At 44.5% G+C, this 27482-nt stretch overlaps 1 protein-coding gene across 5 annotated transcripts in view; it reads right to left on the reverse strand.

Moving 5' to 3' along the window:
• LOC128588282 (neurotrimin) overlaps positions 1 to 27482 on the reverse strand; it is a 957145-nt gene that overhangs the window by 118413 nt on the left and 811250 nt on the right. For 4 of the 5 annotated variants that reach the window (XM_053595011.1, XM_053595010.1, XM_053595009.1 and 1 more), the window contains exon 4: positions 10859 to 10984. The exons of the other annotated variant lie outside the window; for it this stretch is intronic. In XM_053595011.1, coding sequence (XP_053450986.1) covers positions 10859 to 10984 — 126 coding nt within the window. The remainder of the gene's footprint in view (positions 1 to 10858; positions 10985 to 27482) is intronic. 5 annotated transcript variants of the gene reach the window in all.

A 27482-nucleotide genomic window follows, 5' to 3' on the forward strand; every position in this document is an offset into this window, starting at 1 on the left:
TAAAACAGGAAATCATTAACTTCCTTGAGCATAACAACAATGAAGACACAAGCTACCAAAACCTGTGGGATACTGCAAAAGCAGTTTTGAGAGGAAAATTCATCACTTTAGATGCCTACATTCGAAAAACAGAAAGAGAGCGCATCAACAATCTCACAAGAGATCTTATGGAATTGGAAAAAGAAGAACAATCTAAGCCTAAACTCAGTAGAAGAAAAGAAATATCCAAAATCAAATCAGAGATCAATGAAATTGAAAACAAAAGAATCATTCAGAAAATTAATGAAACAAGGAGTTGGTTTTTTGAAAAAATAAATAAAATAGATAAACCATTGGCCAGACTAACGAGGAATAGAAAAGTAAAATCTCTAGTAACCTCAATCAGAAATGATAAAGGGGAAATAACAACTGATCCCACAGAGATACAAGAGATCATCTCTGAATACTACCAGAAACTCTATGCCCAGAAATTTGACAATGTGAAGGAAATGGATCAATATTTGGAATCACACCCTCTCCCTAGACTCAGCCAGGAATAAATAGAGCTCCTGAACAGAGCAATTTCAAGCACTGAGATCAAAGAAACAATAAAAATTCTTCCAACCAAAAAATGCCCTGGTCCAGATGGCTTCACTCCAGAATTCTATCAAACCTTCCAGGAAGAGCTTATTCCTGTACTGCAGAAATTATTCCAAAAAATTGAGGAAGAAGGAATCTTCCCCAACACATTCTATGAAGCAAACATCACCCTGATACCAAAACCAGGAAAAGACCCAAACAAAAAGGAGAATTTCAGACCAGTCTCACTCATGAATATAGATGCAAAAATTCTCAACAAAATCCTAGCCAATACATTACAGCTTATCATCAAAAAAGTCATTCATCATGATCAAGTAGGCTTCATCCCAGGGATGCAAGGCTGGTTTAACATACGCAAGTCTATAAACGTTATTCACCATATTAACAGAGGCAAAAATAAAGATCACATGATCCTCTCAATAGATGCAGAAAAAGCATTTGATAAAATCCAGCATCCTTTTCTAATTAGAACACTGAAGAGTATAGGCATACGTGGCACATTTCTAAAACTGACTGAAGCTATCTATGACAAACCCACAGCCAATATTTTACTGAATGGAGTAAAACTGAAAGCTTTTCCTCTTAGAACTGGAACCAGACAAGGTTGTCCTCTGTCACCTTTACTATTCAACGTAGTGCTGGAAATTCTAGCCAATACAATTAGGCAAGACAAGGAAATAAAGGGAATCCAAATGGGAGCAGAGGAGGTCAAACTCTCCCTCTTTGCTGACGACATGATCTTATACTTAGAGAACCCCAAAGACTCAACCACAAGACTCCTAGAAGTCATCAAAAAATACAGTAATGTTTCAGGATATAAAATCAATGTCCACAAGTCAGTAGCCTTTGTATACACCAATAACAGTCAAGATGAGAAGCTAATTAAGGACACAACTCCCTTCACCATAGTTTCAAAGAAAATGAAATACCTAGGAGTATACCTAACGAAGGAGGTGAAGGACCTCTATAAACTATGAAATCCTCTAAAACTATGAAATCCTCAGAAAGGAAATAGCAGAGGACATTAACAAATGGAAGAACATACCATGCTCATGGATGGGAAGAATCAACATTGTTAAAATGTCTATACTTCCCAAAGCAATCTACCTATACAATGCCATTCCTATCAAAATACCAACATCGTACTTTCAAGATTTGGAAAAAATGATTCTGCGTTTTGTATGAAACCGGAAAAAACCCCATATAGCTAAGGCAGTTCTCTGTAACAAAAATAAAGCTGGGGCATCAGCATACCAGATTTTAGTCTACTACAAAGCCATAGTGCTCAAGACAGCATGGTACTGGCACAAAAACAGAGACATAGACACTTGGAATCGAATTGAAAACCAAGAAATGAAACTAACATTTTACAACCACCTAATCTTTGATATACCAAACAAGAACATACCTTGGGGGAAAGACCCCCTATTCAATAAATGGTGTTGGGAGAACTGTATGTCTACATGTAAAAGACTGAAACTGGACCCACACCTTTCCCCACACACAAAAATTGATTCAAGATGGATAAAGGACTTCAACTTAAGGCATGAAACAATAAAAATCCTCCAAGAAAGCATAGGAAAAACACTGGAAGATATTGGCCTGGGGAAAGACTTCATGAAAAAGACTGCCATGGCAATTGCAACAACAACAAAAATAAACAAATGGGATTTCATTAAACTGAAAAGCTTCTGTACAGCTAAGGAGACAATAACCAAAGCAAAGAGACAACCTACACAATGGGAAAGGATATTTGCATATTTTCAATCAGACAAAAGCTTGATAACTAGGATCTATAGAGAACTCAATTAATCCACATGAAAAAAGCCAACAATCCCTTATATCAATGGGCAAGAGACATGAATAGAACTTTCTCTAAAGACGACAGACGAATGGCTAACAAACACATGAAAAAATGTTCATCATCTTTATATATTAGAGAAATGCAAATCAAAACAACCCTGAGATATCATCTAACCCTAGTGAGAATGGCCCACATCACAAATCTCAAAACTGCAGATGCTGGCGTGGATGTGGAGAGAAGGGAACACTTTTACACTGCTGGTGGGACTGCAAACTAGTATAACCTTTCTGGAAGGAAGTATGGAGAAACCTCAAAGCACTCAAGCTAGACCTCCCATTTGATCCTGCAATCCCATTACTGGGCATCTACCCAGAAGGAAAGAAATCCTTTTATCATAAGGACACTTGTACTAGACTGTTTATTGCAGCTCAATTTACAATCGCCAAAATGTGGAAACAGCCTAAATGCCCACCAACCCGGGAATGGATTAACAAGCTGTGGTATATGTATACCATGGAATACTATTCAGCCATTAAAAAAAATGGAGACTTTACATCCTTCGTATTAACCTGGATGGAAGTGGAAGACATTATTCTTAGTAAAGCATCACAAGAATGGAGAAGCATGAATCCTATGTACTCAATTTTGATATGAGGACAATTAATGACAATTATGGTTATGGGGGGGGACAGAAAGAGGGACAGAGGGAGGTGGGTGGGGCCTTGGTGTGTGTCACACTTTATGGGGGCAAGACATGATTGCAAGAGGGACTTTACGTAACAATTGCAATCAGTGTAACCTGGCTTATTGTACCCTCAATGAATGCCCAACAATAAAAAAAAAAAAAAAAGAATTTGCATGTACCCCTTTCTGTTCCTGGTTCATGAGTGGTGTGAGGAGGAGGGGGCTGGCTGGTCCAGAAGCTAGCACACTATATTAGCTACACTAACCTGCTGTGGGTTGCTGTGGGGCCTGGAGTTTTATACTTGGCACATGTTTAGTGTGCCTTGCACCCATGTTGGGAAGGCGTTCTTATCTCCACTTGACAGATGAAGAATCTTAGAGTTTGAGAATCTAAGACTCAGACCTGAGTACTGATCGGAAAGGCAGAGGCCTTTTCCTATGAATTCTTTTGAGTGTCTTGGGAAACTGGAGCTGATCAACAGTCAAAATGGATGCAAAAAGATGAGGCTCTTGTGTCTTACCCTTTACTTTCTAAAATTGATCTCGTTTCAAATTACGCACCAGAAAGACTTAATTTTAAAAAGGGACTAATAAGACTGTATTTACAGTATTGGCCTCATTTAACAATCACTTACACAGTCTGCAGACTGCCTGGTGTGGTACCAGGCACTAGGGATAAAACCAAACAGTATATGAGGTCTTTCCACCTCCCTCCTACACTCCAGGGGGTGGGGATACCCCAGTAGGAAACCTGATTGGTCATACTTCAATCCCTCATTTGCATGAAAAGGAGCACATTGGGGAAGGTGTGATTGGATGATGCTGATAGGTTGATTTTCAATACCTAACTTGCATTGATGTGGACCAATGAATTTCTCAGCACCCCTTTTGCCCCACCAAAATCAGCTTCGAGACCCATAACAGCACCTTAATGCCATTTTGAGCTCCAAACCAGCAAGACCAGAATAAAGTCCTTGTTTGAACCTTTCTCTAAGTCTGGAACTTTGTCTTGTCATTGTTCCAATGTTCACAGCATAAGGACATTCCCTGCTGGCCATGATCCCTTATAAGACAGGGGTGGGCTTGGGTACCTAGAAAAGTGCCATAATTGGAAATACAGGCAAAGTGCTGTGGGATCTCAAAGAAAGGAGTGACTCAGTCTGTCTGAAGAAAGCCATCTACTCTTAACCCAAGGGTAGAACTCAAACCAAAAGGTTGGGGGCTTGGATGAGAGACAATGGTGTGGGCTAGTGAGGACACCTGGTACATAATAAATGTCAAGTGCTTGTGCGGCTACAGTGTGTGAGGCAAAACTGATCTGGAACCAAATCAAGGAGACACTAGGTGTCTTGCCAAGAAGGAAGGAGAACATGCATGAGGAGGCATTTTGGAGAGGTTCGCCACTGGCCCTGCCTGGCCCAGCCAGCAAGCAGTGGATGGGAATTCAAATCCTTCCAAAGCAGGGCCCATCTCCTTCAGACAGCCTGCTGCCTTCCAGCATGGACACACAGTCACTGCGGGTAGCCAAAGCCTCCGACAAGAGCCAGACCCTCCGTAAAGCTCAAAATTGTCCAGTCCCCGGCCTGAAGTAAAAGACTGACGGGATGGAGAATTCGCATCTGCCCTCAGGAAGCAGATAAGCAGAGCAGACACACCGGCCACTCCCAGGCCCACCTCTGGGATGGAAAAACAGGGCAAAGGGCACCTTCATTTCATTTCCCCTCCTGGATTCTAATAGCCCAGAAGAAGACAGGTGGGCAGAGCAGCTCAGGAGAACCCCTGGGTGCAGTCTGCCACAATAAGTTGCAAAAAGACGCAAACTCTGAGTTCTCCCTTCTTCCTCAGGTTCCTGTTTCTCAGAGACTTAAGCTACTCCCTGGTGTCCTAGCAGGGACATGGCTGGAGAATTAATTCAATCATTGAGGCTTCCCTGGGATTACTGCAAAGACTTACAGCCTACGTGGATTAATGGCAGGGCAACCCAACCAAAAAGGGATTCTAAGAGTTGTCCAGAACTGGCAGAGGGAGATCTTTTTAAATTATCTTTTCTAGTCTTTCCTCTTTTTTCTCTCTCTCTTTCTCTTGGTCCGTTCCTACTGGGTGGTCACCATCTGTGGGTAAAGTGATATATTTAGTTCCATTTTGTCCTTTCCTGGCCCGCCCAGCTCCTCTGCTGCGGAACTTTCTCTCATCTGCCATCTAATGATCTCTGTGCCACACGGGGCCCCCGGTGCTGGTGCTGACAGGCTGCTCATTAGTGCCAGGGTGCTGCAGTCAGCCGGTGGCACGCCAGAGCTCTGCTCCTGACACTTGTTCACAGAGCTGTCACCGGAGTCATGGTGCCTGCCAGCTCTGGTTGGACTCAAGCTGTGATACCTCCAGTGCCAATTAGTGCTTCAGTGTCCTGTGTGGCTGGGGAGATGGCCTTGTCAGTGTTGACAAACAGGAAAATGGGTGGACATGTGGCAGGGTGAGGGCAGTTGGGGAAAGGGAGAACCAGGTTCAGGACACTGGCAAGGAGAAGAGCTCTCATCCAGGGTCACTTTGCCTCATCGATCTGATGCCTGTGAAGCTCTGAGAAGCAAGAAGCTGAACAGTCCATTGCCCACGAGACCCCTTCAAGTACAGCAGGGGAGCTGGAGTAAAAAGACAGAGACTTGGCACCTGAGGAAGGTTGCTAAGGCCTGCAGGTATGGTGAGGGGGGCATGCAGAAGCATCTGCTCCATGCTGTGTAAAGAGAAAGCGGAATGCATGGCCTGGCTTAAAACCCAGTGGACGTAAGGTTCTGGTCTCATTCTTCCCCCAGGGTCTTTATGCAACCCAAGGGAAGATATTCAATCTCTCACTCACCTTGGATCACACACCAGTGAGACAGAGAGAGAAAGAGGAGGGGAGATGAGCTTAATACAACATTTTTCATTTTTTTTTAACCTTCTCATTTCTTTATCTTTCTTTTTCTTTTATGAATCCATGAAGAGCAGCAAATTTTTACATGCAGTTGAGCCAACCCTCCCTTGAAAATATCCAGGACTGCTTTAGGAAACTGTGGTTGGGAGTCATCAGGAGTTCAGGTGCAGGGATGTTGGGAATAGCAAGGTGACAAAAGAAGCAGGTGTCCCCCAAGAAGGGCCAAACGAAGAGCAGGTCCAACAGACACACACATCAGAAGAGCGACCGCAGTCAAGCGGTGATGACAGCTGAAGGGAGCTCACAGAAAGCCCCAGTTGAAGTCACTGGTGAGCCTTCTCTACCTTGCAAAAGAGAACTTGAAAAGGACTCTCTCCTTCAAGGAGAAGCTGAAGCCCCTCTAGGGAATGTCAGGAAAGGCTTAGAGGTCCTGTGAAGACCAGAGAAAACATCCTGTGATTTGCCAGCAGGGAGTGTCAGCAGGAAACATGCCAGGTCTCCACTGGGGACATCAAAGTGAAGGAGAATTCCTCAAGGACTGGGATGTAGTCTTTGAACGGAGAGAACAAGCATGCCCATTTGGGGCACCGGCGAGTATCAGTGGTAGTTCACCGACTCAACAAGTATTGCTTGAGTGCTTTTCAGGTGCTAGGCACTGTGAAAGAAAGTGAGGAATCCAAGCAGGAAGTGAAGCAGGCCCTAATCTCCAACAGCTCACAGGATGAGGATATTGCAAATAAATCAGAAATCAGGATATCTCTGTGGCCGGCTCATAGGGGTGTACTCAATTCCACAACCAATATCTTGGCAGGGAGTGATCTTTAGGTGAGCTAGAGGACACTTTTATTGTCAGTGTTTAAGAGATAATTTTCCATGGTTTATGAGAGAAAGGAGGAGGCAGGTGTGCTCAAGAGGCGATGTCCTTTAGAGCACTCAGTGACCCCTAACTCCAAATGTTTAGTGAAATCCACAGATTGGTGACTGAACTTCCCCTGAGCTTCATCTTGGGCTCCCAGAAATGTGGTAAGATAAGAAATCCCAGCCTTTTCTCTAAAACATTTACAATCCAACAGAAATTGGTAACATAGCAACAGGGTTTTGAGAATACTTTTCTATGAGGAGGGAGGGCCTACACAGCATCTTTTAGGATACGTGGAAAGATAGCATTTCTATCTACTTAGGGAAGAACAAGATGGCAGGAAAGGTATTCTGCTGGAGAGTGGAAGCCCAGAGTTCAAGCCTGTGCTAAAACACGTTCTTGCACACCTAGACGCAGACAAAGGGCAAGGCACAGAGTGACACGTGTCTACGGAAGACTGGTGTCACTGATGGCGCCTCTGCACTGGGAGTAGGGGTCTGCTGATACACACAGGGACTTTGGTTGAGGGTCAGTAAACCTTTGTGCTGACAGAGATGTCTCTTCCTGTGAGACAGTGAGACTGGGCCTCATCCTCCTTAGAAGGCCAAGGCTCGTGCAGGTGCAAACACCTGTACACCTCCAGACAGGTGTGTGCAGTCAGAACGGCTGCCTTTCAGAAGCTTGTGCACTTTCTCCTTGAACTCTAGAAGTGATAGATTCATAAGGGGAACTCAATAAAACATGATACCAGTTGTTATATGTGAAAAATGATGTCATATGCTCAACGGCAGGGCCAAGAGGCAGCGTGGGAGCCTTACCTCCCACCCTGTCTTAGATACTGGCAAGTGACATTTTCTCCATTTGATGTAAAGTGCTGGGCACCCTCCTTTCTCCCCAAAGTCACATCTGGACCTCCCTATACCAAGATACATAGACACCTCTCCTTTTCCACACAGAAGGTGTTCAAGGCTAGAAATAGACATTCTAAAGACATTTATTTACGTTTATTACCAGCAGCACAGTATGGAAGGGGATGGAGGACACTAGGATTTTTCAGAAATATATGGAACAAACAGATCAGTCTAGAGATAGAAAATGCAATGAAGTCATCAGGGTGACCAAAAAAGCCTACCCCAATCAGCTGCTTATTCAAGAACTTAATGGGAATGTGGGTAAGAATGATCATGTCAGAAACACGACCTAACCTTCCAGAACAAAACAGAAGATGGAAATAGCTCTCTGCCTTTGGAGCCTCTGCTGAGGAACACATCTTTTTCTCCAAGGAGCCCCAAGCCTGTCCCGGCTTATTTAAAATAGCACCTTTTTAGAAATATTTAGGGGGAAAGATGAAGGCATGATGGCTCAGGGTCTCCAGCTTCAGTTCAGATGTGGCAGCAGCCCAGTGACATCTCTGATCTCCAAACAATCAGTCACCGGGAAAACGGCGCCCTGGCAAGTTCCAAGGTGATTAGTTACTCCTTGGCTCGTCTCATCAGTTTGAATCTGGGAGAGGTAGTCTGGACCCAGGATCTGGAAACGCTGTTCATCTAAATTACTCTAATCTGCAGGTAGATTCTGATTACCCTGCTTGTCTTTCCTTGATCCATCTTCTGTTTCCATAGCAGCTAAAACCTCAGTAAAATGGAAGCATCTGGCCCAGGCTCAGGTAAAAGTCCCCTGGGGAAATGAATCTGCTCCACGGCCACAAAAGGGAAACAAAGGACTCTCAGACGCGGCAGCAGGATGGACGGGAGAAGCTCAAACGCCAGAGCAGGGACAATGAGTAATGGCGAGGAGGGGACAGGGAGAAGGTAAGAAAAAAGTGAAATTAGAGCAGGAACATTTAGGATGCCATGAAAGGGAAAACGCAGAACCAAATACAGGGACAGTATAGGCTCAAAAGGGTAGGACAAAGGGACAGAGGGGAAGGGGGAGGGGAAGAGAGACACCCAGAAAAGGACAAAGAGCTAACTGGCCGGAGGAGGGAATGAGAAAAGACATCAAACAGGAGACAGAGCCCCTTGACACCCTGATGATAAATGTTCTGCAGATTTTAAAGGCACAGACTTCCCTGGCATCCGATAGCACCGGGGACTGAGCGTTCAGTTGTGATGAATGATGAGCACCTTGGATGCAGAAAGTCTGTCCATCTGGACGGCCCCTCCCTCAGCAGTGCCCCAGGCCGTTCTCCCTCACTAATGAGCTCACAGACAGCGGAAGACTCCTCCCAGATTCCGGGTCAGTCTATGTGGAAGGACATTCCAGATGGAGATGGAGAGCTGCAGAGACAGGAGCTGCTCTCTCCGATCCCTTTGTTCATAGTTATAGTGCCAAGAATGGCAGCCCAGGACAGCTCCCAGGAATCCAGGCCAACACAACTGGCAATGTCATGCCTTCCTCAGGACATTTATCGGGGCAAACAGTCTCTATCTAAGTAAGGGAATTTGGTACTTGGGGTTCATTCATAACTCCCTACCCTGACTTTTTAAAATGTCCAAATGTGGTGGCTACTGTGGTACAGATGTGCTGCTGGTGGACAGCCCTCAGCTGTCAGCCGCTGTGTGGATTTTCTTATGTGGAGAGAGTCACCTTGGCCAAGCTCACATCCCTTGTTGGGACAGCATTAATGCAAACTACCATGCTGATGCAGAGAAGTCGCCCTATCACCTCAGTGAAGGACACTCTGGAAAGGTCCCCCTAGCTTCAGAGCTCCCTACGGGGTGAGCTGAGCTACCTCACTGAACTGCATCACAAGTTAGTTTCTCCCTCCACCTGACCCAGTGTCTTTCCCTTCCCTTCCAAGGGTTGAACCCAGGAGCCTTCCCTACTGAGCTTCTTCACACCAGTCATCTTCTCAGAGTCTGCTTTGGGGGAACCCCGCCTGCAACAAGCAGCCAAACAGAGCTAAGGTCCCTCTAAAACCCTGAAACCTGCACTCAGCAATGCGTGTGACCTCCATCCATCCTTCCACGCTCACATCCATGTGCACATACATGTACAGAGTTATATACACACGTGTCATGTTACCCAGCAAGGAGCAATGAGATTCAGGACTGCTATTTATATCTGTACACAAACACCCCCTTTGCAGAAGCCTTCTCTGACCAAGCCTCCTGTCACTCTGTCGATGTACGCTGCCCCGTTTTCTCACACTCTCTGTCTGTTATATTGTGGACTTTTGTATCATTGCTCATGAGAATATGAGCCCAGGAGAGCGGAATCTTGTCTTTCGGGCTTGCTGCTATATTGCCCAGTGCCTAGAAGGGAGCCTGGAGCCTGCAGGCACTCAGTAAATATTGAAGAATGAATAAAATAATTGTACGTTCCTTGTTCGCAAATAAAAGCTAATGTAATAAATAACATCTGGTCTTAAATTCTAAAGATTTTAATGCCCCATCCACGAAAACGCAAAACAACACTTAGTCTGGTCTGCGTAAAATTGGAATGTTTAGATAAAGCAAATTTTGCAATTTGGTCACACATTAAGTTGTATTTGTAATCTTGGATCAATCAGAGTAAAACGACAACAAAACCACAAAACCAGTTAATGGCCGGATTTTTGGCAATGCTAAAGAGGCACAGACTTGGAGGTTTTCCTTTTAGGAACACGGACATTTCAAGCTCCCCCCCATCATCATGAGTCTCTGTTTTCTCTCTCTTAAAACAATGAACTGAAAAAAGAAAAAAAAACAACAAACTGAACAATGCTGCTAACGCCGGTCCTTCCACTCTCAAACTTCATGTGTAAGGTTCACGCAGAATATCTTACACCATTTCACTTAGACCCAAGCAGATTAATTTCCAAGGGATTGAACAGATACTCAAGAATGATTTCCAGAATCTTAGAGGGTAAGTCTGTCTTGCAGAGAACACCAAACTTCTCTGCAGAGCCACTAGTGTGTTATCAGGTTACCAAGAATGGAGAGCACCTTGGACCAGGTAACAAATACTACGATCCCCCACCCATGGCCAATGCCGCTCCCATTTCCTCTTACCACACTCTACACGCAACTGCTGCTCCTACCTTTGGGGGAGATGTGTCTCCAGGTAACCGTAGGCTCTGGTCTGCCCGTTGCTATGCAGGTGAGGCTGATATTGTTCCCTTCGTTAATGGAGATATCTGAAGAAATCTCTACAATTTTGGGAGAGACTGTGGAGATAAAACAGATAGACGAGAAATAAAATCTCTGCTGGAAGATTTTTGTTATCAAAAAATGACAGTCAGCAGAAGAACCCAGAGACTAAAATATACGGACAATAAGTTAATGATGACGAATTAGGCTCACCTTAAGCATGAACAAATATCTCACCTTAAATTTAGCTTTCCCTTGCTCCCATTCACACACAAAGTTGGGGAGTCCAAATGGGAATAAACTCCACTGCAGTGCTGCGTACCCATCTCCTAGCCTCCACCCTCTTCCCACCCCCACTGTGGTACCCACCTGCCCTGGACACATGCCCAGGGAGCATCCTCCCCTCCCATGCAGAGGCATCTTCAGACAGTGCGATTCTGAAATGGTTACATCGCTGCCTTACCAGCTCCACTTTTGCTCCCTGCTACACTCTGATCAGACCCAGGCTCCTTCTTCTGGGTAGGGGCTGCTCACAATCAAACATCAACCCACGTTTCCACAGCCCTCCCCAGGGGCTCCACCTCTGCTGATCTCCTTGTTTCCCCACATTTCACGTCCTGCCTGGTCATCGCCTATTTGGATCTGTGTTATTTCTGGTATCCTCCTTGGACACCTCCCAGATATCCTTGAAGGCCTGGGTTAAATGCCACTTTCTTTGTTGCAATTCTGACTACCCTACACTTCTCTGCCATCCTTGACAACTCAAACTTGCTGCCTGTTCTTCGTCTGTGTGGTCAGAGCACATTATACACACCTGATGGGGATCAAAACAACACCAGGTAGCCTCAACACACCGGGTTTCTCCCAGGTCTCTTTTTCTCTCTGTCCTCTCACTCAGAAGGGAAGGAGTCATCCTAACAGATAAAGTTCTTTCTCTCTTTTATTTTGAGCCAGGCTTCCCTTCAGACGTTTACAATTGTGCAATTGTAATTGTTGTGCAATTCCTGGTGCTTGCCTTTTAGGAGTGACCTGAGAGGATGGCCAAGTCCTGTAGGACAGCCAGACGTCGCATGTGGACACGGGGTCCAGCCGCAGAACCTCACTATTGCTGCAGAACTGAACCGGATTCTCCTGGCTCAATTTTACCACCACTACACATAAGATTTGGTTCTCTCTGTGGCTATCGCTTGTCTATCTGTCAAATGGTTTATAATTCAGGGGCATAAAGTAAGGGTGTCATTTATTCAGCCCCCAAACTCCAATTCGACCACTTACCCCACTTTGTCACGGTTATTTACTCACTGTCACTCAGCCACTAGACCATGAGCTCTCCGACGGCCAGTAACACGTCTTATTAATATTTACATCCACAGTAAGAGCTCCACAAATACTTGTAGGATTGGTTTGTAGTGGTTATTCAAGAGACCCACCTTCCTAACCTGTATGTGACATGCTTTGTAACAACCTCACACTGGGTCGTTAGCTGGGTCATTAGCGTGTATTATTTCAATCCCCTGACACGGGTTTTGACACCTTCATTCTTGGAAAATAAAGTGAGGGCTCCATACAGCACTCCCCGTTTCTTCAAGTCATGTTCAGGTCCTGGATAAATATTCTGCAGAGCCACCATGCTGTGCAACTCCAGGCCACATCCCCCACCCAGAACGTGATGTGACCAGGCTGGCTGAGGAGCCCAGGTCACTGCCCAGTGACTGAGTTTCTTCCTCCAAGGCAGCGTGAGACACCAACATCAGATGGGTCTGGAAATTTCACTGTTGGCCGTCCGTCTACTGAGGCATTACTCACTCCTAGTTGCGTTGGTCTCTTCCTCCCTGAACTGGAGGCCTTATGGAGATGTCTTAGCCTTCCTTCCTTTCCCTCCTTCTCTCCCCCCCATGGCCAGCTCCTGCCTGGCAGAACACTCCTTATTAATACTTCTGCGCTGTACCTCTGTCTCCGCACCCAGACCCTGCTGCTGACTCTAGGGCCCAGACCCTGCTCTCTAACTATATCCCTATTAAAGCTGTGCCAGGCCTGGGTCAACTGCCATCCCTTCCATAAGGCCCCAGTGATCTCCAAGAAGATGTGACTCCCCTTCCTGTCCACCGTGTTATCTTCTTATGGCATTTAAAGTAAACGCTCTCCTATTCAGCCCTAAGAAATGATGGAGACTTCACATCTTTTGTGTTTACCTGGATGGAAATGAAACACATTCTTCTTAGTGAAATATACCAAGAATGGGGGGGGGGAAGTATCCAGTGTACCCGATACTAATATGACATCAGTGTGTAAACAACTGCATGTCCACAGGAAAGAAAAAACACAAGTATGGTCTAGTGAGGGGGAGGGGAGAGGGGAGAGAGTAGGGAGAGGAGGGAGAGGGATTGGGGGTTCTCACCAAATGGGCACAATGTGAGAGTGTTCATCACGCCCCCTGGGTGAAGGGCTCAGCTACAAAATGAACTTCACCTCGGAAATGAGAACAATGTAACATAAACATCTGTACCCTCACATCAATTAGAAATAACTAACTAGATAAATAAAAACAAAGTAAATACTCTCATGGTACATGTGCCCCACCTTTCCTTCTAGGCTATAAATTACCAGACTATAAAATATTTAACAAGAACTTTATTCATCTTTTTACTTGGTGCTGTCCTAAGGAGGGTGACTTGCATAGAGCAAGCAATTAATCACGTTAAGATTTCAAACCACACTGAGCTGAGTGAGTGAGGCTCTGTGTCTCCACACACGGGTGTGTGCGCACACTTACCTACACTTTGACGAGTATCTGGTGGGGCAGAAATAACGGAGAGTGGGCATCTGGGACTTTCAGAATATAACATTGCAATTTACGGTCCTATTGCTTTAAAAGCTAGATTGAGCCTCCCAGGACCGAAAGGTAATTGATGAGTTAATGACTGAGCATTTGATTTGCTGACTGCCTGAAGGGTGCAGACTTCTGAATTCTCCTACTTCCAGAATCATTTAAACTGATCATTGCGGAAATAAACACTTTGATGCATCTTATTCCCAGAGCATTAACTGAAGCATTCCCTTCTCAGGCACCGCTCCTCCCGCAGATCCTTCTGTCCGGTTCCTGTTCCTGCCCATTCTTGGCACCCACACAGCCCTGCTTGCTTCCCGGAGGACAGGCTGCCTGCAGAGTGCCAGTGCCGGCCTTGCAGGCGTTGCTTTGACTGTGCAGGTAAGTAATTTATTGATCTGTAAAGCACTCTGAGACGCTCTGCAAGGGATTATGTCACACCAACGCCATGCAATAAAATAAAAAATGATGGACTTTGTGAACACAGGGTGATTTAGGATTTGTAGTTGGAAGTGTGCTTAAAGCACATTTTAAGTGGAAATCAAGCTGGGTAATGAATTACTCTTGCTTTGGAAGGGCTTACTGGGAGTTCATTTTCCTGGCTTCTTACATGATAGCTAATCTGCTAATCATGCACTGGAGAACAATGGACAGTCCCCAAGTAGGAGAGAAGGTGGTTTGGGCCAGAGCTGTCAGCACAGTGAGTATATTAAATGAGACAATTGCACCTCATGCTTGCAAAAATCATCTAGAATTATCTCCCCCCACTCGTAATTGGGAAGCATCCAACTCAGGAAGGAGAAGTTGGAGAAATGCTTGCTGTCTTTTCGTCCCCGCCTAAGAGTACAGCTCGAGGGAAGCAAAGCGTCCCTAGATGAATTTGAACAGCAGACCATTCACCGTCTAGAGCTGAGGTGGTTTGATCACAGGTGCCATCCCAATTATCAGAACTAAACTGGCACAGTGCATAAGATGCTAAGGGATTGTAAGTATCAATTTCCAGGAGTCAACTTCTAGCCCATTGTTAGTATTCAAAATTAAATTAAATCAATAAGAATGCACCATGGTTTCAACTCATCCAAGCTCATAAGGAAGCTTTTGGTCCAGTGTGAGATGGGTCCCTTATATGTTTACATTGTTTCCATGGATACATTCTCCATCTCACTTCTTCTCCTCACCTGGGCGTTACTAACACCCTAGTGTTGCTTTGCTAATTTTCACTCACTCACTTATTCAGGCTTCTGTTAATATTCGTTAATCACTTTCCATATACTAGCACTGCACTGAGCACTAGGAACCTGGTCCTTACCCTCAAGGAGTTCCCAGTCTAGAGATGTAGAAACAGGGAGGACAACCCTTTAATGCGCTGTAGAAACAGGGAGGACAACCCTTTAATGTGCTGGGCGTAGAAGGATGAGCAGGTGTTACAGGACACAGAGGGCGGACATCTACACCAGCATAGAGATGGACGTCATGGGAAACTTCCCAGACACCGAGACAGGTGACATCAAGTCAAGCCCTAGGAATGTGCAAAAGTTTATCCTGTGTGGGAAGAGGAATAGAAAAGATATTCTAGGCCAAGGAGACAATATAAGTGACACACTGGTGGTCAGACATTAGCCCAACACAGTGGAGCACGCCTGTCACCCCAGCACTTTGGGAGTCCAAGGCAGGAGGGTTGTTTAAGGTCAGGAGTTCAAGACCAGACTGAATAACATAGCAAGGCCCTATTAAGATGAACAAACGAAAAATTAGCCGGGCACTGCTGCCTATGCCTTTAGTCCCAGCTACTTAGGAGGCTGGGGTAGGAAGATCTCCTGAGCCCAGGAATTTGAGGAGTTTGAGGTTGCAGCGAGCTACGTTGATGCCCCTGCACTTTAGCCCTGACAATAGACCAGACCTTGACTCAGGAAAAAAGGAAAAAAGAAAAATAAGACATTTTGTGGCCAGGAATAATTGTTCATGGAAGACTTGGGGTGTTCAACCTTTTTTTTCTTCCCCTCTGACACACATTGTTTTGAGCTACACATTAAATATAAAAATACTAAGGAAAGCTGATTAGCAAAAAACAAAACAACAAAAGCAAACAAAAAAGGTCCATATATACTTTTCATGATGTCTGAGACCACACATAAGCAAAAAAAAAAAAAAAAAAATTCCTAATAAAATCAGCATGTGGCCCCTGGGGGCCACAAGTCAGACACCCCTGCAGAGGCTGGGTCAAAAGTCACTCCACAGACATTTGTGAACATTTACTATATACACAATCATGTGCTAGTTATATGAATGATAGACGGAAATGTACCAATTTGTTTATCCATGAACTTACAGTCTGTTTGGGGACACAGTGCATATAAACATTCCAGAGAGTTGGACAAGAAAGCAAAATATGTTAGAAAATGGCATGTGATGGAATGTGAGATGAATGGTGCAAACATTAAGTGCTAAGAGTTAGTAGGAGGGAGGACTGTTGGGAATGGGAGTGCCAGAGAAGGCCTCACCTCGGAGGAGAGTTTATTACGGATATCAATAAATGAGAAATAGTCATCTAGGCAGGAAAAGTGAAGCTGGTTCAAATGGGATGGAAATTCATGGGCACAGATGGGAAGGCAGAAAGCCACGGACTGGGGTGGCACCTGTAGCTCAAGGAGTAGGGCACCGGTCCCATATGCCGGAGGTGGTGGGTTCAAACCCAGCCCCGGCCAAAAACCAAAAAAAAAAAAAAAAAAAAAAGAAATCCACGGACTGCATGAAAATGCCAAGTCAACTTGCAAGAGGCCACGTAGACCAGGAGTTGCCATCCTGGCCCTGCTGTGTTGTAACCAGATAACTTGGCCAGGCTCCTTCACCAATAGGTGTCTCATCTTCCTCGTCTATAAAGTGGAGCTCATAACTGTATGGGCCTCACAAGATTCTACTGAGGAGCGAAAGAATATGAAATATGCTGAGAGCAGTTCCCAGCAATGTGAAGAGCTCAAGAAATGAGCTTTAATATTGCATGTGCTTGGCCAACACACATATGTAGTGTCCACAAAGAGTGGACAGTCGATACATTGGAACAGAATCAATGGAAAGCAGGCCACAAGATCCATGAAGGGAGCCAGAGACAGCTGATGGAGCCCCCTGAACAACGAGGTCCTGCATTTTAACTCTATCCTGCAGATAACGGCAAGCACTTTTTTTTATTTTTAAGGAATGTCATAATTTTTAAAAATTTATTTTAAGGAATCTGTTAGCAATGTGTCAGATGAAGTGGGATAGAGAAAAATCAGAGTTAGAGGAATCAATCTGTAAGAGTGATGTGCAAAGCCTGGATTAAAGTGTTGGCTCTGTAAAGATGGAGAACGGCGGTGGATTTGAGAGCAATACCCAGGGAAATGCATGGGAACTCCACCTGCCTGCCAGGGGATGAGACGCGGACTCAAGTGGGCACATATTTTATTCAACAGCAGCGGGGTGTCTGCACCAGAGAAATCCCTGCAACTTATACAGGAAGCGACTTTAGGGGAGATCATTAATTTGATTAATTTAATTCTGTTTTAGACATCCTCATGGTGAGATGATAAGAGACATCCATGCAGAAATATCCTGTTAGCAGTTGGAATTATTCTCTATGATGGAAGGTGTAAGACAAGATGCAGCCCGAGGATCCAACTGCAAGGTAAATGAACTGAAGGGTTAAGAACTGAAGCCTCAAAAGTAAATTAGACCTTGTAAGAGAGTTGATGGCTCCCTTTTCTGAAATACATTTATGTGATGTCTTCTGGCTTTTGAGATCTGATCTGGAAAACATGCCAATTATAGAAGCAGAAAAGATCACAAAGTGGTTAGGAGACATTTAGGAAGAAAGACAGACGCCAAATGAGCCATATTCTTTGGATGCGGCTCCACATTTCATATATTATGCTAAGGTTTAATCTGGCTCTTATTGAATTTTAATCTAAATGTGTAAATAATTAAGTAAGATCATTATTGAAACAGTATTCTGAGGAACTTCCCTACTCTTGGTTCAGCTTCCACACTGCCCAGGTGTTGAGTTTTAATAATTATGTCATTAATAAATAGCAATTTGCTGTTTTTAGCACACAGTAGATATCCTATTAAATCCAAATTAAGATGCTTTATTAAGCACTGTGCAGGCCTGTGGGGCGGAGAAGGCACTTCAGCTGCTTGGGCCTGGTTGTCCCGCACGGTGTGTGCAGATTTGTGTATCCCCGGAGCTTCCTTTGCTGCCGGGACGTTTCACCTCCTCCCTCTGCTCTGTTGTGAAGACTGGAGATGCCTCACCGCCTCGGGACAGTTTCCCAGCAAGCTTTGCTACCAAGGCCTTGGGACATTGGTCTTTCTAGGGCCTGAGAGGGACATATTTGGAGTGCCCTGGGCCCTTTTGCTTTCCACTCTGCACAGAAACACAGAGACTCTGGGCCTATGTGAACAGCCTGGTGCATGAATGCTGAACCTAGATAGGGAGGCTGAAAGAAGCAGTGAAGCTGGGGTTGGTCTGCAGACAAGGCCATCTTTCACTCGGGCCACGGAGTACCCAGGCACAGTGGCGTGCAGAGGGGGGTGGTTCACTACAGATCCAGGCTGTGGCTAAGAGCTTGAGGAGGACTCTCCTACTCTTGTGGAGAGACGAGCCAGTCCAGAACGTGAGGACATACTCCTTCTTTGGCCTACAAGGCCTGTAGTGCTCTGCCCCTGCCTTTCCTCTCCACACTCTTCCCCTCTCATCCTCTAATTCTCCCTGTACCAGCCACCTCTCCTCCTGAGACTCCCCAAGCTCTTCCTGGACTCAAGGCCAAGGGACTGCTCACCTCCCTGTCTTAAAGGGCTGGTTCCATCTTATTCTTTCAATCACAGCTCCTCAAAGAAGTCTTCCCTGACCACCCATTCTGAAAGAGACCCCCGCACCACACTGTTCGGATCACCCTTGTCTGGCTTTCCCAAATCAAATGTCAGCTCCACTCGTTCGCCTGCTCATGGAAGTATTTGGCACATACCGTCCATAATGTCTGGCATCGTTTGTGTTCAACAAATAAAGAGTCAATAAATTATCGTGTTTTATCAAGCTGTATGTAAATGCAAATAAATTGAAATGGGTGAATTTCCTCGAGATCTTTAAATAGCCACCGAGGGGGGCTCTTAGTGTACACGACAATTACCTGCCACACATCAAGTGTTTTACATATATTACCCTTTATGTTATTTTTCCTACATTAACCCTATGAGTTGATATTATTTCTAAGGGGACCAAGAGTTTGGATTTACCTAGAATTGAGGGTTCCCAGGGACAAAGGACTTTTGGTGCTGAAACCAAGAGTTTTAGGCAAACAGAAATTCAATGGCCCTGCTGGTTCCCCATATTTTACAGATGAGGGCACCGATTCTTAGCAGGGTCAAGGAACTTGTTCAAGGACATACAGCTGAAAAATCGCAGGGTCTTCTTTTCTTTTTTTTAAAGAGGGATAATGTGAGTTAGGAAAATAACAAATGCACATGGAATCATGGGCGTGCAGATACAAAATAAACAGAAACACCAACATCTCTGTGTTTGTGAATTCCTACATGGTGCGTGAAACGCTTCAGGGATCTTGAACCCATTACTGGATTATCTTATCCTACATGAGAACCCTAGGAAGCAGTACTATTATTATTCCTATTGTCAGATGAAGAAACTAAGGATTAGTGGGATTTTAGTAAGTCGCTCAAGGGTTGAAGTTGGGACCTGAAGGCAAGTACAGTCTGATCCTGACTACGTGTTCTTCATGCAGAGAGCTGAGCGCAGTAAAACACAGATCCCAAGCAATCCACCCACACAAAATCTGGTTCCTTTCACATCTGCAGGGGAATATGCCCACCATAGTACATATTCCCAGGGAGCCCTCCCTGCTGCTATCTGTATGGTGTTGTTCAGTACCACAGAGTGCATGGCAGGCTTCACCAACATATCTTTTGGACTTCTCCACATTTGCATAAATACTTCATCTTCCTCCTCCTCGTCTTCCTTCCTTCCTTTCTCCCTTCCTTCTGAGAAATATCTGCATAATAGACTGGGTATTCCAGCATCACGGGATCTGTAGGATCCCTTTTGATAAAAAGAATCCTACACTTCACAGCAGAAGACCAGGTTTCAAGCCCAAATCCAATAATTACAAGCTCTGTATTCTCATACGAATCATTTGACTCTCTGATCATATTAATTCTATTAATACCTACCTTGCTTCCTCAAAATAGATAAAAATGGATCAGATAAAAATGTAAAAGCCATGTTTAAACATAAAGTCTTATTCAAATGGAATTTCTTAGTATTATTAAAAAGGTGAGCTTGTAGGGGGCAATGCAAAGAGACACACAGACTTTGGGGACAGTGGGGGACTGTTTGGGGTTAGGGTTGGGAAGGGCACCATCCCCTTCCCCCAACCCTCACAGGCACTGACCACAACTTCACCTGTGCCCACGGTTCTGGGACAAACAGCATCTTAAAGTGAGGACTCGGGATTCAGCCTGGCACACACATCAGGAGCCCACTCTCCTGCCAGCCGTTGCCCCTGCCTTCATTTTCAGGGGGAAGGTCAGATTACAGATACTCAGAATCCAGAATGAGAGCGTGAAAATGCAGAAAGCTCCTTAATGACACAACCTCAGGCGGATTGTTACTTCCTTTACCAGAGACCCTCTGTCATTTGTTACATCTCATTCTGCCTCTCTCCCCATGTTAAATCCATTCATGTTTGCTGGAAAAATCATGCCACCCTGGGGAAAAAAATAGCTAGTGATTTATTTGGGATTAGTCATAAACCACTGGTTCTGAAGTTTGGAATTTGTTACTTTTAGGATCAACTAAAATGGGGAACGGAGTTTTTATGAGATCCGCTGCCTGACCCACTTTCGTCATTCCTGATGGAGACTCAGAAGAGCAAAGTAAACACCATTTTCATCACTCATGCTTCTCTGCTTCTGGGCATAGGAGTGTCAATTGAATTTCACAGCAACCTACCTGTAACCATAAGTACCCCATGAGATTGGGCAACATCGAAGAAATTATTAAGAAGCATCTCTTTATCAATTGTTCAATGTGGGAACATCACAGAAGTTTTGCTAATCAAGGTATACACCTGCCATCCAGGCAAGCTTGGCTATTTTCAGCTTCTAGTACCATGGCAAGTGCCCTGGGTGGAGTACACAGGGCTGGCTATACTGCTCTCCATCATCACGCCCAGCAAGTTAGGAGAGATGGGATTGGAAGGGAAGGGGCATTGCTGAGCACTCTGCCAGTGGCTTAATCTCTGTCCAGGGCTGCCCACCCTGTTTTCTTTTCTGCCACACATTGGAAGAAGGGTTGTCTTAGGCCACCCCTTCAATTCACAAACAATAACGAAAGATGAAGAGCAATGAAAATAAAGGTCTATGCGTACTTTTCTGGCTATCTGACAACACAGATAAACAAAACAGGCCTTAGGAATCTGTATATGGCCCACAGGCTGCTGGTTGGACACCCCTGTCAGATCACCACAGTAAATCTTAAGGTATGATTTCTCCAAAGCTTGGAGAGGCTATACTGCTAAACCAATCAACAGCAGCATGCAGGAAGTCCCACAGTTGCTGATTTTCTAATAAAATGCCTCTGACAACTAAAAGCCAAAGTTTCCACACATCAGAGATTCTCAAAAATTAAAATGATGCCACATCAAAAAAGAAGCAATTAATCCAATTCATTACACGATTTTTTTTTTTTTTTTTGAGACAGAGTCTCACTATGTTGCCCTTGGTAGAGTGCTTTGGCGTCATAGCTTACCGCAATCTCAAACTCTTGGGCTCAAGCAATTCTCTTGCCTCAGCCTCCCAAGTAGCTGGGACTGCAGGTGCCTGCCACAATGCCAGGCTATATTTTAGAGATGAGGTACCGCTCTGGCTCATGCTGGTCTCAATCCCATGACTCAGGTAATACACCCACCTTGGCCTCCCATAGTGCTAGGATTACAGGCGTGAGCCACTGCACTTGGCTCATTATATGTTTTTTATGGGGAAGAAAACAAAAGAAAAAATAAAACTCAGGAAAATGTTATTTTTTAATTATTATTCCTCATGAAAAAAAACTAGTATGGCTTGAACATCTAATAAGGACTAAATACTTACTATATGTTTTCCCATGTAATCCGGGAAACTGGGGCTTTAAGTAGCTTATTGTGTGTTCAAAGCCACTGAACTTGAAAGTGGCTATTCTGAGACCAAGCTCTTTTCTACAGGGATTTTGGGATCAAATAATATATGTAGGTATAATTGGAAGCACTTAGTGAATTACTAATCACTCTGCAAATGAATGCTATTGTGATTGAGAAAATGCAGAGTTCAATCAATTAGCAGTAAACAGCATAATTGTTTGCTGTAAAAACCAACCCTGTCTTGCTGACCAGAAGTTCTTTATAGTGCCTAGCAGTGCCAGTGGACACACATGGCTTCTTCCCCATCCATCTCAGAGATAAGGGCCGGCAAGACACTCCTGATCCTTCCTATTTCTAATTCCTGCTCATAGGAATAGCCTTGTCATAGCCTTGTCATATCTTTTCCAGGCTCAAGGGCAAGTCCCTCTAAGATTTTTCTTTTGTTTTCTAGGCATTGGGCATCTTAGCATGGTTCTGCCTTCCCAAGGCAAGAATGCTGTTGGTGTGCAGGGAACCCGCATGGCCAGTCAAGGTAAGCTAAGTACCCAATGGTGACTCCCACATTGACCCCATCCCAGACCCAGTCTGCTGCTTCTCTCTCCTAGAGGGACTTTTTGCACAAACCCTGAAAGATCTTCACAGGAAACTGACAAGACCTCCATCAGACTTAAAGAACCAGCTGGGGTCACCCTAGGCAACTCCAGCTTCACCTGGAGGGACCCCGTAAATAGACTTCAGTTCTAGAAACGGCAATGCCTATGATGCCATTTCATTTTCAAAAGGAGTCATTTTTTTCTCCCAAATCAGGGAAATGTTATCTGACTCTGCCCCTTGGATATTCTTGTGTTCAGAAAGCCACCTCACAGAGGGAAAAAAATTACCTTTTTGTAATAGGCTGGGCCATGACTCTATCTTAGGATAAACGTTCTATTTCTACATCTTGATGTAATACGGTACGCAAATGTGCAGATATATATGTATAGGTCATTGTAATATCTTGGACTCTACTGGTATTTTTTTCCCTTGTCCTTAAGAGATGTTCAGGTAATTATCATCCCTCTCTCTCTCCCAGGCTGCCCCAATTCGGGTCAGACGAAGGCCAACCAGGTGGAGCCAAAGCCCCTGTCCCCAGGTGGTCCTCACTCCCAGCTCTGGGCTCTGCATCTCTGCACGTTAATCTGCCAGCTGCCAGCAGCGCCAAGCTCACTTCCATTCTTAGCTGGCTTGATGGCATCTTCAGCACTTTAATTCCTAATTGCCTAAAAGCAGTGGTAGTTACGCACTTCAAACACAAGCTATAAAACCGTGCAGCCGGGAATTATGCTGACTGCAGTAGGGAGTCATGAAGAAGGCTTCACCCCACCCCACTTTCTGGCTGCAGTAGGGTGCAAATTATTCCCCAGATCTTTGTCTTTTCCCCCAAGAAACTGCAAGATCAAGTTCAGCAAAGGAGGGTAGTTAGTCTAGAAAGGAGTTTCTGCCTCTCTCCAGCTGGAATGCAAACTTGAGTTAAAGCCACCCTTCCTGTGACCCTCATCTCTGGGAATAACATAGGCAACTGGAAGGAAGCCATATCTTATTATCCGACTTTCAATCTGAAGTGTGAGAGGTGGTCCCACTGCTGTCCAAAGTAACCAGTCTGTTGATTTTAAAATGATTTTTGTTCCAAGGCCTTATTGCCACTAAATCCCTCATAAAGGTTATAGTTGAGGAACAGATCAAGACGAAGCTTCTTTCCCTCTAGCATGAGGGGCAGAGATGCAGACCGGTCTGTTTTAAGCTACAAGTTCTCCCCGAAAGTGGCAGCTCTGTTAATCCCCCTGTGAAATGTCATAGCGAGTGAGGGAGAGCAGTTGGGGAAAGGAAAAAGTTTCAACATTACTTCTTGTTAATACAAAGCTTGTCAAACACATCACCTAGAAATATGGAATGTCTTTATTAGATTCTTTTATCTCCCCCTGAGATTAGAGGGACGCAGCCAGTTGCTTCTCAGTAGAGATGTCATCATCCAGAAACTAATTAAAGGCTATGCAGGAAGCTGGGTCTCTCATACTCTGGAGAACAAAGTGCATTAGCAACCGGAGTTAAAAAAAAAAAAAAATTACAAGTGAACTTCATATTGAAAAGGGCAAGTTGGGAATTTGACAGTAAGTCTTCTTTCTCCCTCACCAGCTCACAGCAGGAGGAAGTGGGAGCATGAGGATGTTGATGAATCTTGACACGAGGCCATCTGCTCCCCACATGGCTCAGGAAGGGATTTCTCCTCTCTCCCCCACTCTGTCTCTGGGCACAGAGGTGCAGAGGCCACCTGACCACTGACTATGGGAAATGAAACTGTATGGGTTTCATGCCATTATTTTTTCTTACTACTGAGAGCTGACAAAGATTGAGCTCTGAACAGCATTTGTTTACCCGTGCAAAGAGCTTGGCCACTCGGTCCAAAATATGTCTAATTACAGAAAAGCAAAGAGGAGCAGATGTTGTGCCTCAAAGCAGACACAGTTTCAGAATCCAAGTGGCTGGATGTCTTCACCTATGTAATAAACTTCCTGCACGTGAATTAGTGAACAATTCCATTCCACTGTGTTTTATATAGTTATCAGCAACCCCTACGCACAGTGTCAGCGCCTTCTTAGATTTCTTCTGCTGACGTTTCATGATCTTTTGTGTTTTGCTGCTCCTAGCTGTCCACAGAATAACATCTGTTGCTTGTTGTTCAAGGCCTTCTCCCATTTGCGCTAATGCTGTGCTACCTTACACCAGGAAGGTGCTGGCACAGCATCTGCAGCCATGTTTCTGATTCCTTCCCAGGTGATGAGTTTCTTCTGCCTTATGAGGCTCTTTCTTTTCATCTCTTCTTCTCAAAATGCTGCTCATCATTTGGTCATATATAAAAACACCTTGATGTCCCCTAGGATGAATGGCTGATATTAAATGAATGAAGGAACTCAAAAGCCTAAACATCTGTTGTCTCTTTCTACCCAGAGAATAAAGTGTAAACTCTTTGGTTTGAGATTTTGGCCATCTCTGCATTCCCTACTTACCTTCTACCATTCTCTCAAATATTGTACATTTACCTCTATCTGAATGAATTAATATGCACTAAGGTTATCTGCAAGTTTCCAGAATATCATGGCAGCCAACAGTTCAGGATCCAAAGCTCATTAGACTAAGATTCTAATCCTGGATCCTGGATCTACTATGAACTAGCCATATATTTTTTCTTCTTTCTTTTTTGTATTGTGGTAAAATACACATATCATAAAAGTTACCATCTTAACCATTTTTAGGGCTTCTATTCAGTGGTATTAAAGATATTCACATGTTTAAGATAGTCATTTAACTTCTCAATGTTCTTCCCTGCAAAGTGTATATGATATGTGTAATAGTACCTAGCAGGTGCTCATGACAAGTGATTTAGATAATTCATGAAGTACTTAGCACATGTTAAGAGATCAAAACAGAAATGCACACACAAACATGTGCTTACCACTCCCGCTAGAATCATGCTGCCTAATCCCTGCATAACAAAATCCAAGGAGCTCCATTTTACTGGATCTAATGGCAGATTCCATGTTTTTGTCATTATTTCATCTTTCAGCAGCATTTGATCAAGATCTGCCCTTTCTTCTTTGGCTTGAGGCTGTCATGCTGTCCTTGTTGTGCTCTGACCTTGCCGGTCACTCCTTCTCAACATCAACCTCTACATGTTCAAGTGCCCTGTGGGTCTGGACCACTGGCCTTGTTCTCTAACCACAGTTATCTCCCATCCTGTCTGTGGGTTTAACAACCAACAGAAGCTCACAGTTTCTAAATTCATGCCTTCAGCCCTGACCTCTCATTTGAGCTTTGCTCTCAAACACTAAATTCTGGATTTAAGGTTTTTCCCCCATGTGGACACAGACCTCAGTTTTCCCCTCAGACAATCCTAGGGCTACCCCAGGTATCAAGCAAACTCTCATACGTCAAGAGCTTAGAATAATACTGAATACGTAATGTGCACTCGGTAAAAGATGGTGATTTGGCCTATCTATCATCTTTATTGAATTATTCAGTAGTAAATGCACTTATGATATCCTGAGCAGAATTCTAGATGATTCTGCTCTCCACCTCAAACCCTTCTTCTCCCCTGATATACCCAATCCTGGTCAATCACACCACCAACTACTGAATTGCTAAGACTAAAGATACAGAGTCAGCCTTGATTTCATTCTTTCTTTTGTCACAACAAATTATTAAGTCCTGATGACTTTATCTCCAAAATGACCCTCGCCCTAAATAGATACCATTCTCTTCCCTCTTATCATCTTTCTTTTTCTTCTTACTACCTGAGTCTATTCTACTGTTATTTTTTCTCTGGTCTTCTTGTTTTTACTATTTACATGAGCATTCCATTGTCTGTATCACATCTGGAGTAATTAAAAAAATACAAATAAAGAGGCAGCGCCTGTGGCTCAAAGAGTAGGGCACGGCCCCATATACTGGAGGTGGCGGGTTTAAACCCGGCCCCAGCCAAAAACTGCAAAAAAAAAAAAAAACAAATAAAAACATAACTCAGATCATAATTATTCCCTGCTTAAAAGATGCCAATGGCATCTGCTTGTCCTTGGAATGAAATTCAAAGTTCGTACCTGTGTCTCTAAGATGTACATGGCTGGCCCTGAGGGAAGTTTCTGCCTTTATTTTGGAGTATTCTGCCCAGAGTTCCCTCAGTTTCCTGATCTGCTTTCTATTCCCCCTGGAGGCCTTTGCAGATCCCATTTGCTCCAGTGAAGTGCTCTTTTCCCAGACTTTCATTTGCTCAGCTGTCTGTGATTTAGTTTCCACTCAAGTGTCCCCTACTCAGCACCCTTCCTGACTATGCTATCTCCAATAATTTGCTGCCCCCCCCCACCCCCCCGTACCTGCTCTAGTTATTTGCATGGCAGGTGTCACTCTGAAATTCTCATTTATTTGTTCAGGGTCTGTTCTCTCTCTCTTCTCCTTGGAATGCCCTTGGCTAAATAGACACCATTCTGTCTACTTGTTTATCCCATGAGAATCAAGGCTTGTAGTGTCCCCACTCTGTCCTTGCCATTAACAACAATGCCAAATGCTTAGTCCGGGCTCGTTACATTTTGTTGTGTATGTGAACTGCTCTGGACGGATTGAATTCACTTCCTTTGTCCTCCCATGGTTCTTTGTTCAAACCACTTTGATGGAGCAGATCACATTCTGTTACTGATCCTTGGCACGCGTACCTCTCTCCTCACTAGAACACGAGACTTGACAAGACAGGGCCTCAAACCTTCCTCTCCCTCTTCTATGCTTTAGTCTTTTTTTTTTTTTTTTTTTTTTTTTTTGAGACAAAGCCTCAAGCTGTCGCCCTAGGTAGAGTGCTGCGGCATCACAGCTCACAGCAACTTCCAACTCCTGGGCTCAAGGGATTCTCCTGCCTCTGCCTCCCAAGTAGCTGGGACCACAGGCGCCCACCACAACACCTGGCTATTTTTTGGTTGCAGCCGTCATGGTTGTTTGGTGGGCCGGGCTGGATTCGAACTTGCCAGCTCAGGTGTATGTGGCTGGCACCTTAGCCGCTTGAGCCAC

This window comes from Nycticebus coucang, chromosome 6 (genome assembly GCF_027406575.1).
Source record: "Nycticebus coucang isolate mNycCou1 chromosome 6, mNycCou1.pri, whole genome shotgun sequence".
NCBI classification, from domain to species: Eukaryota; Metazoa; Chordata; class Mammalia; order Primates; family Lorisidae; genus Nycticebus; species Nycticebus coucang.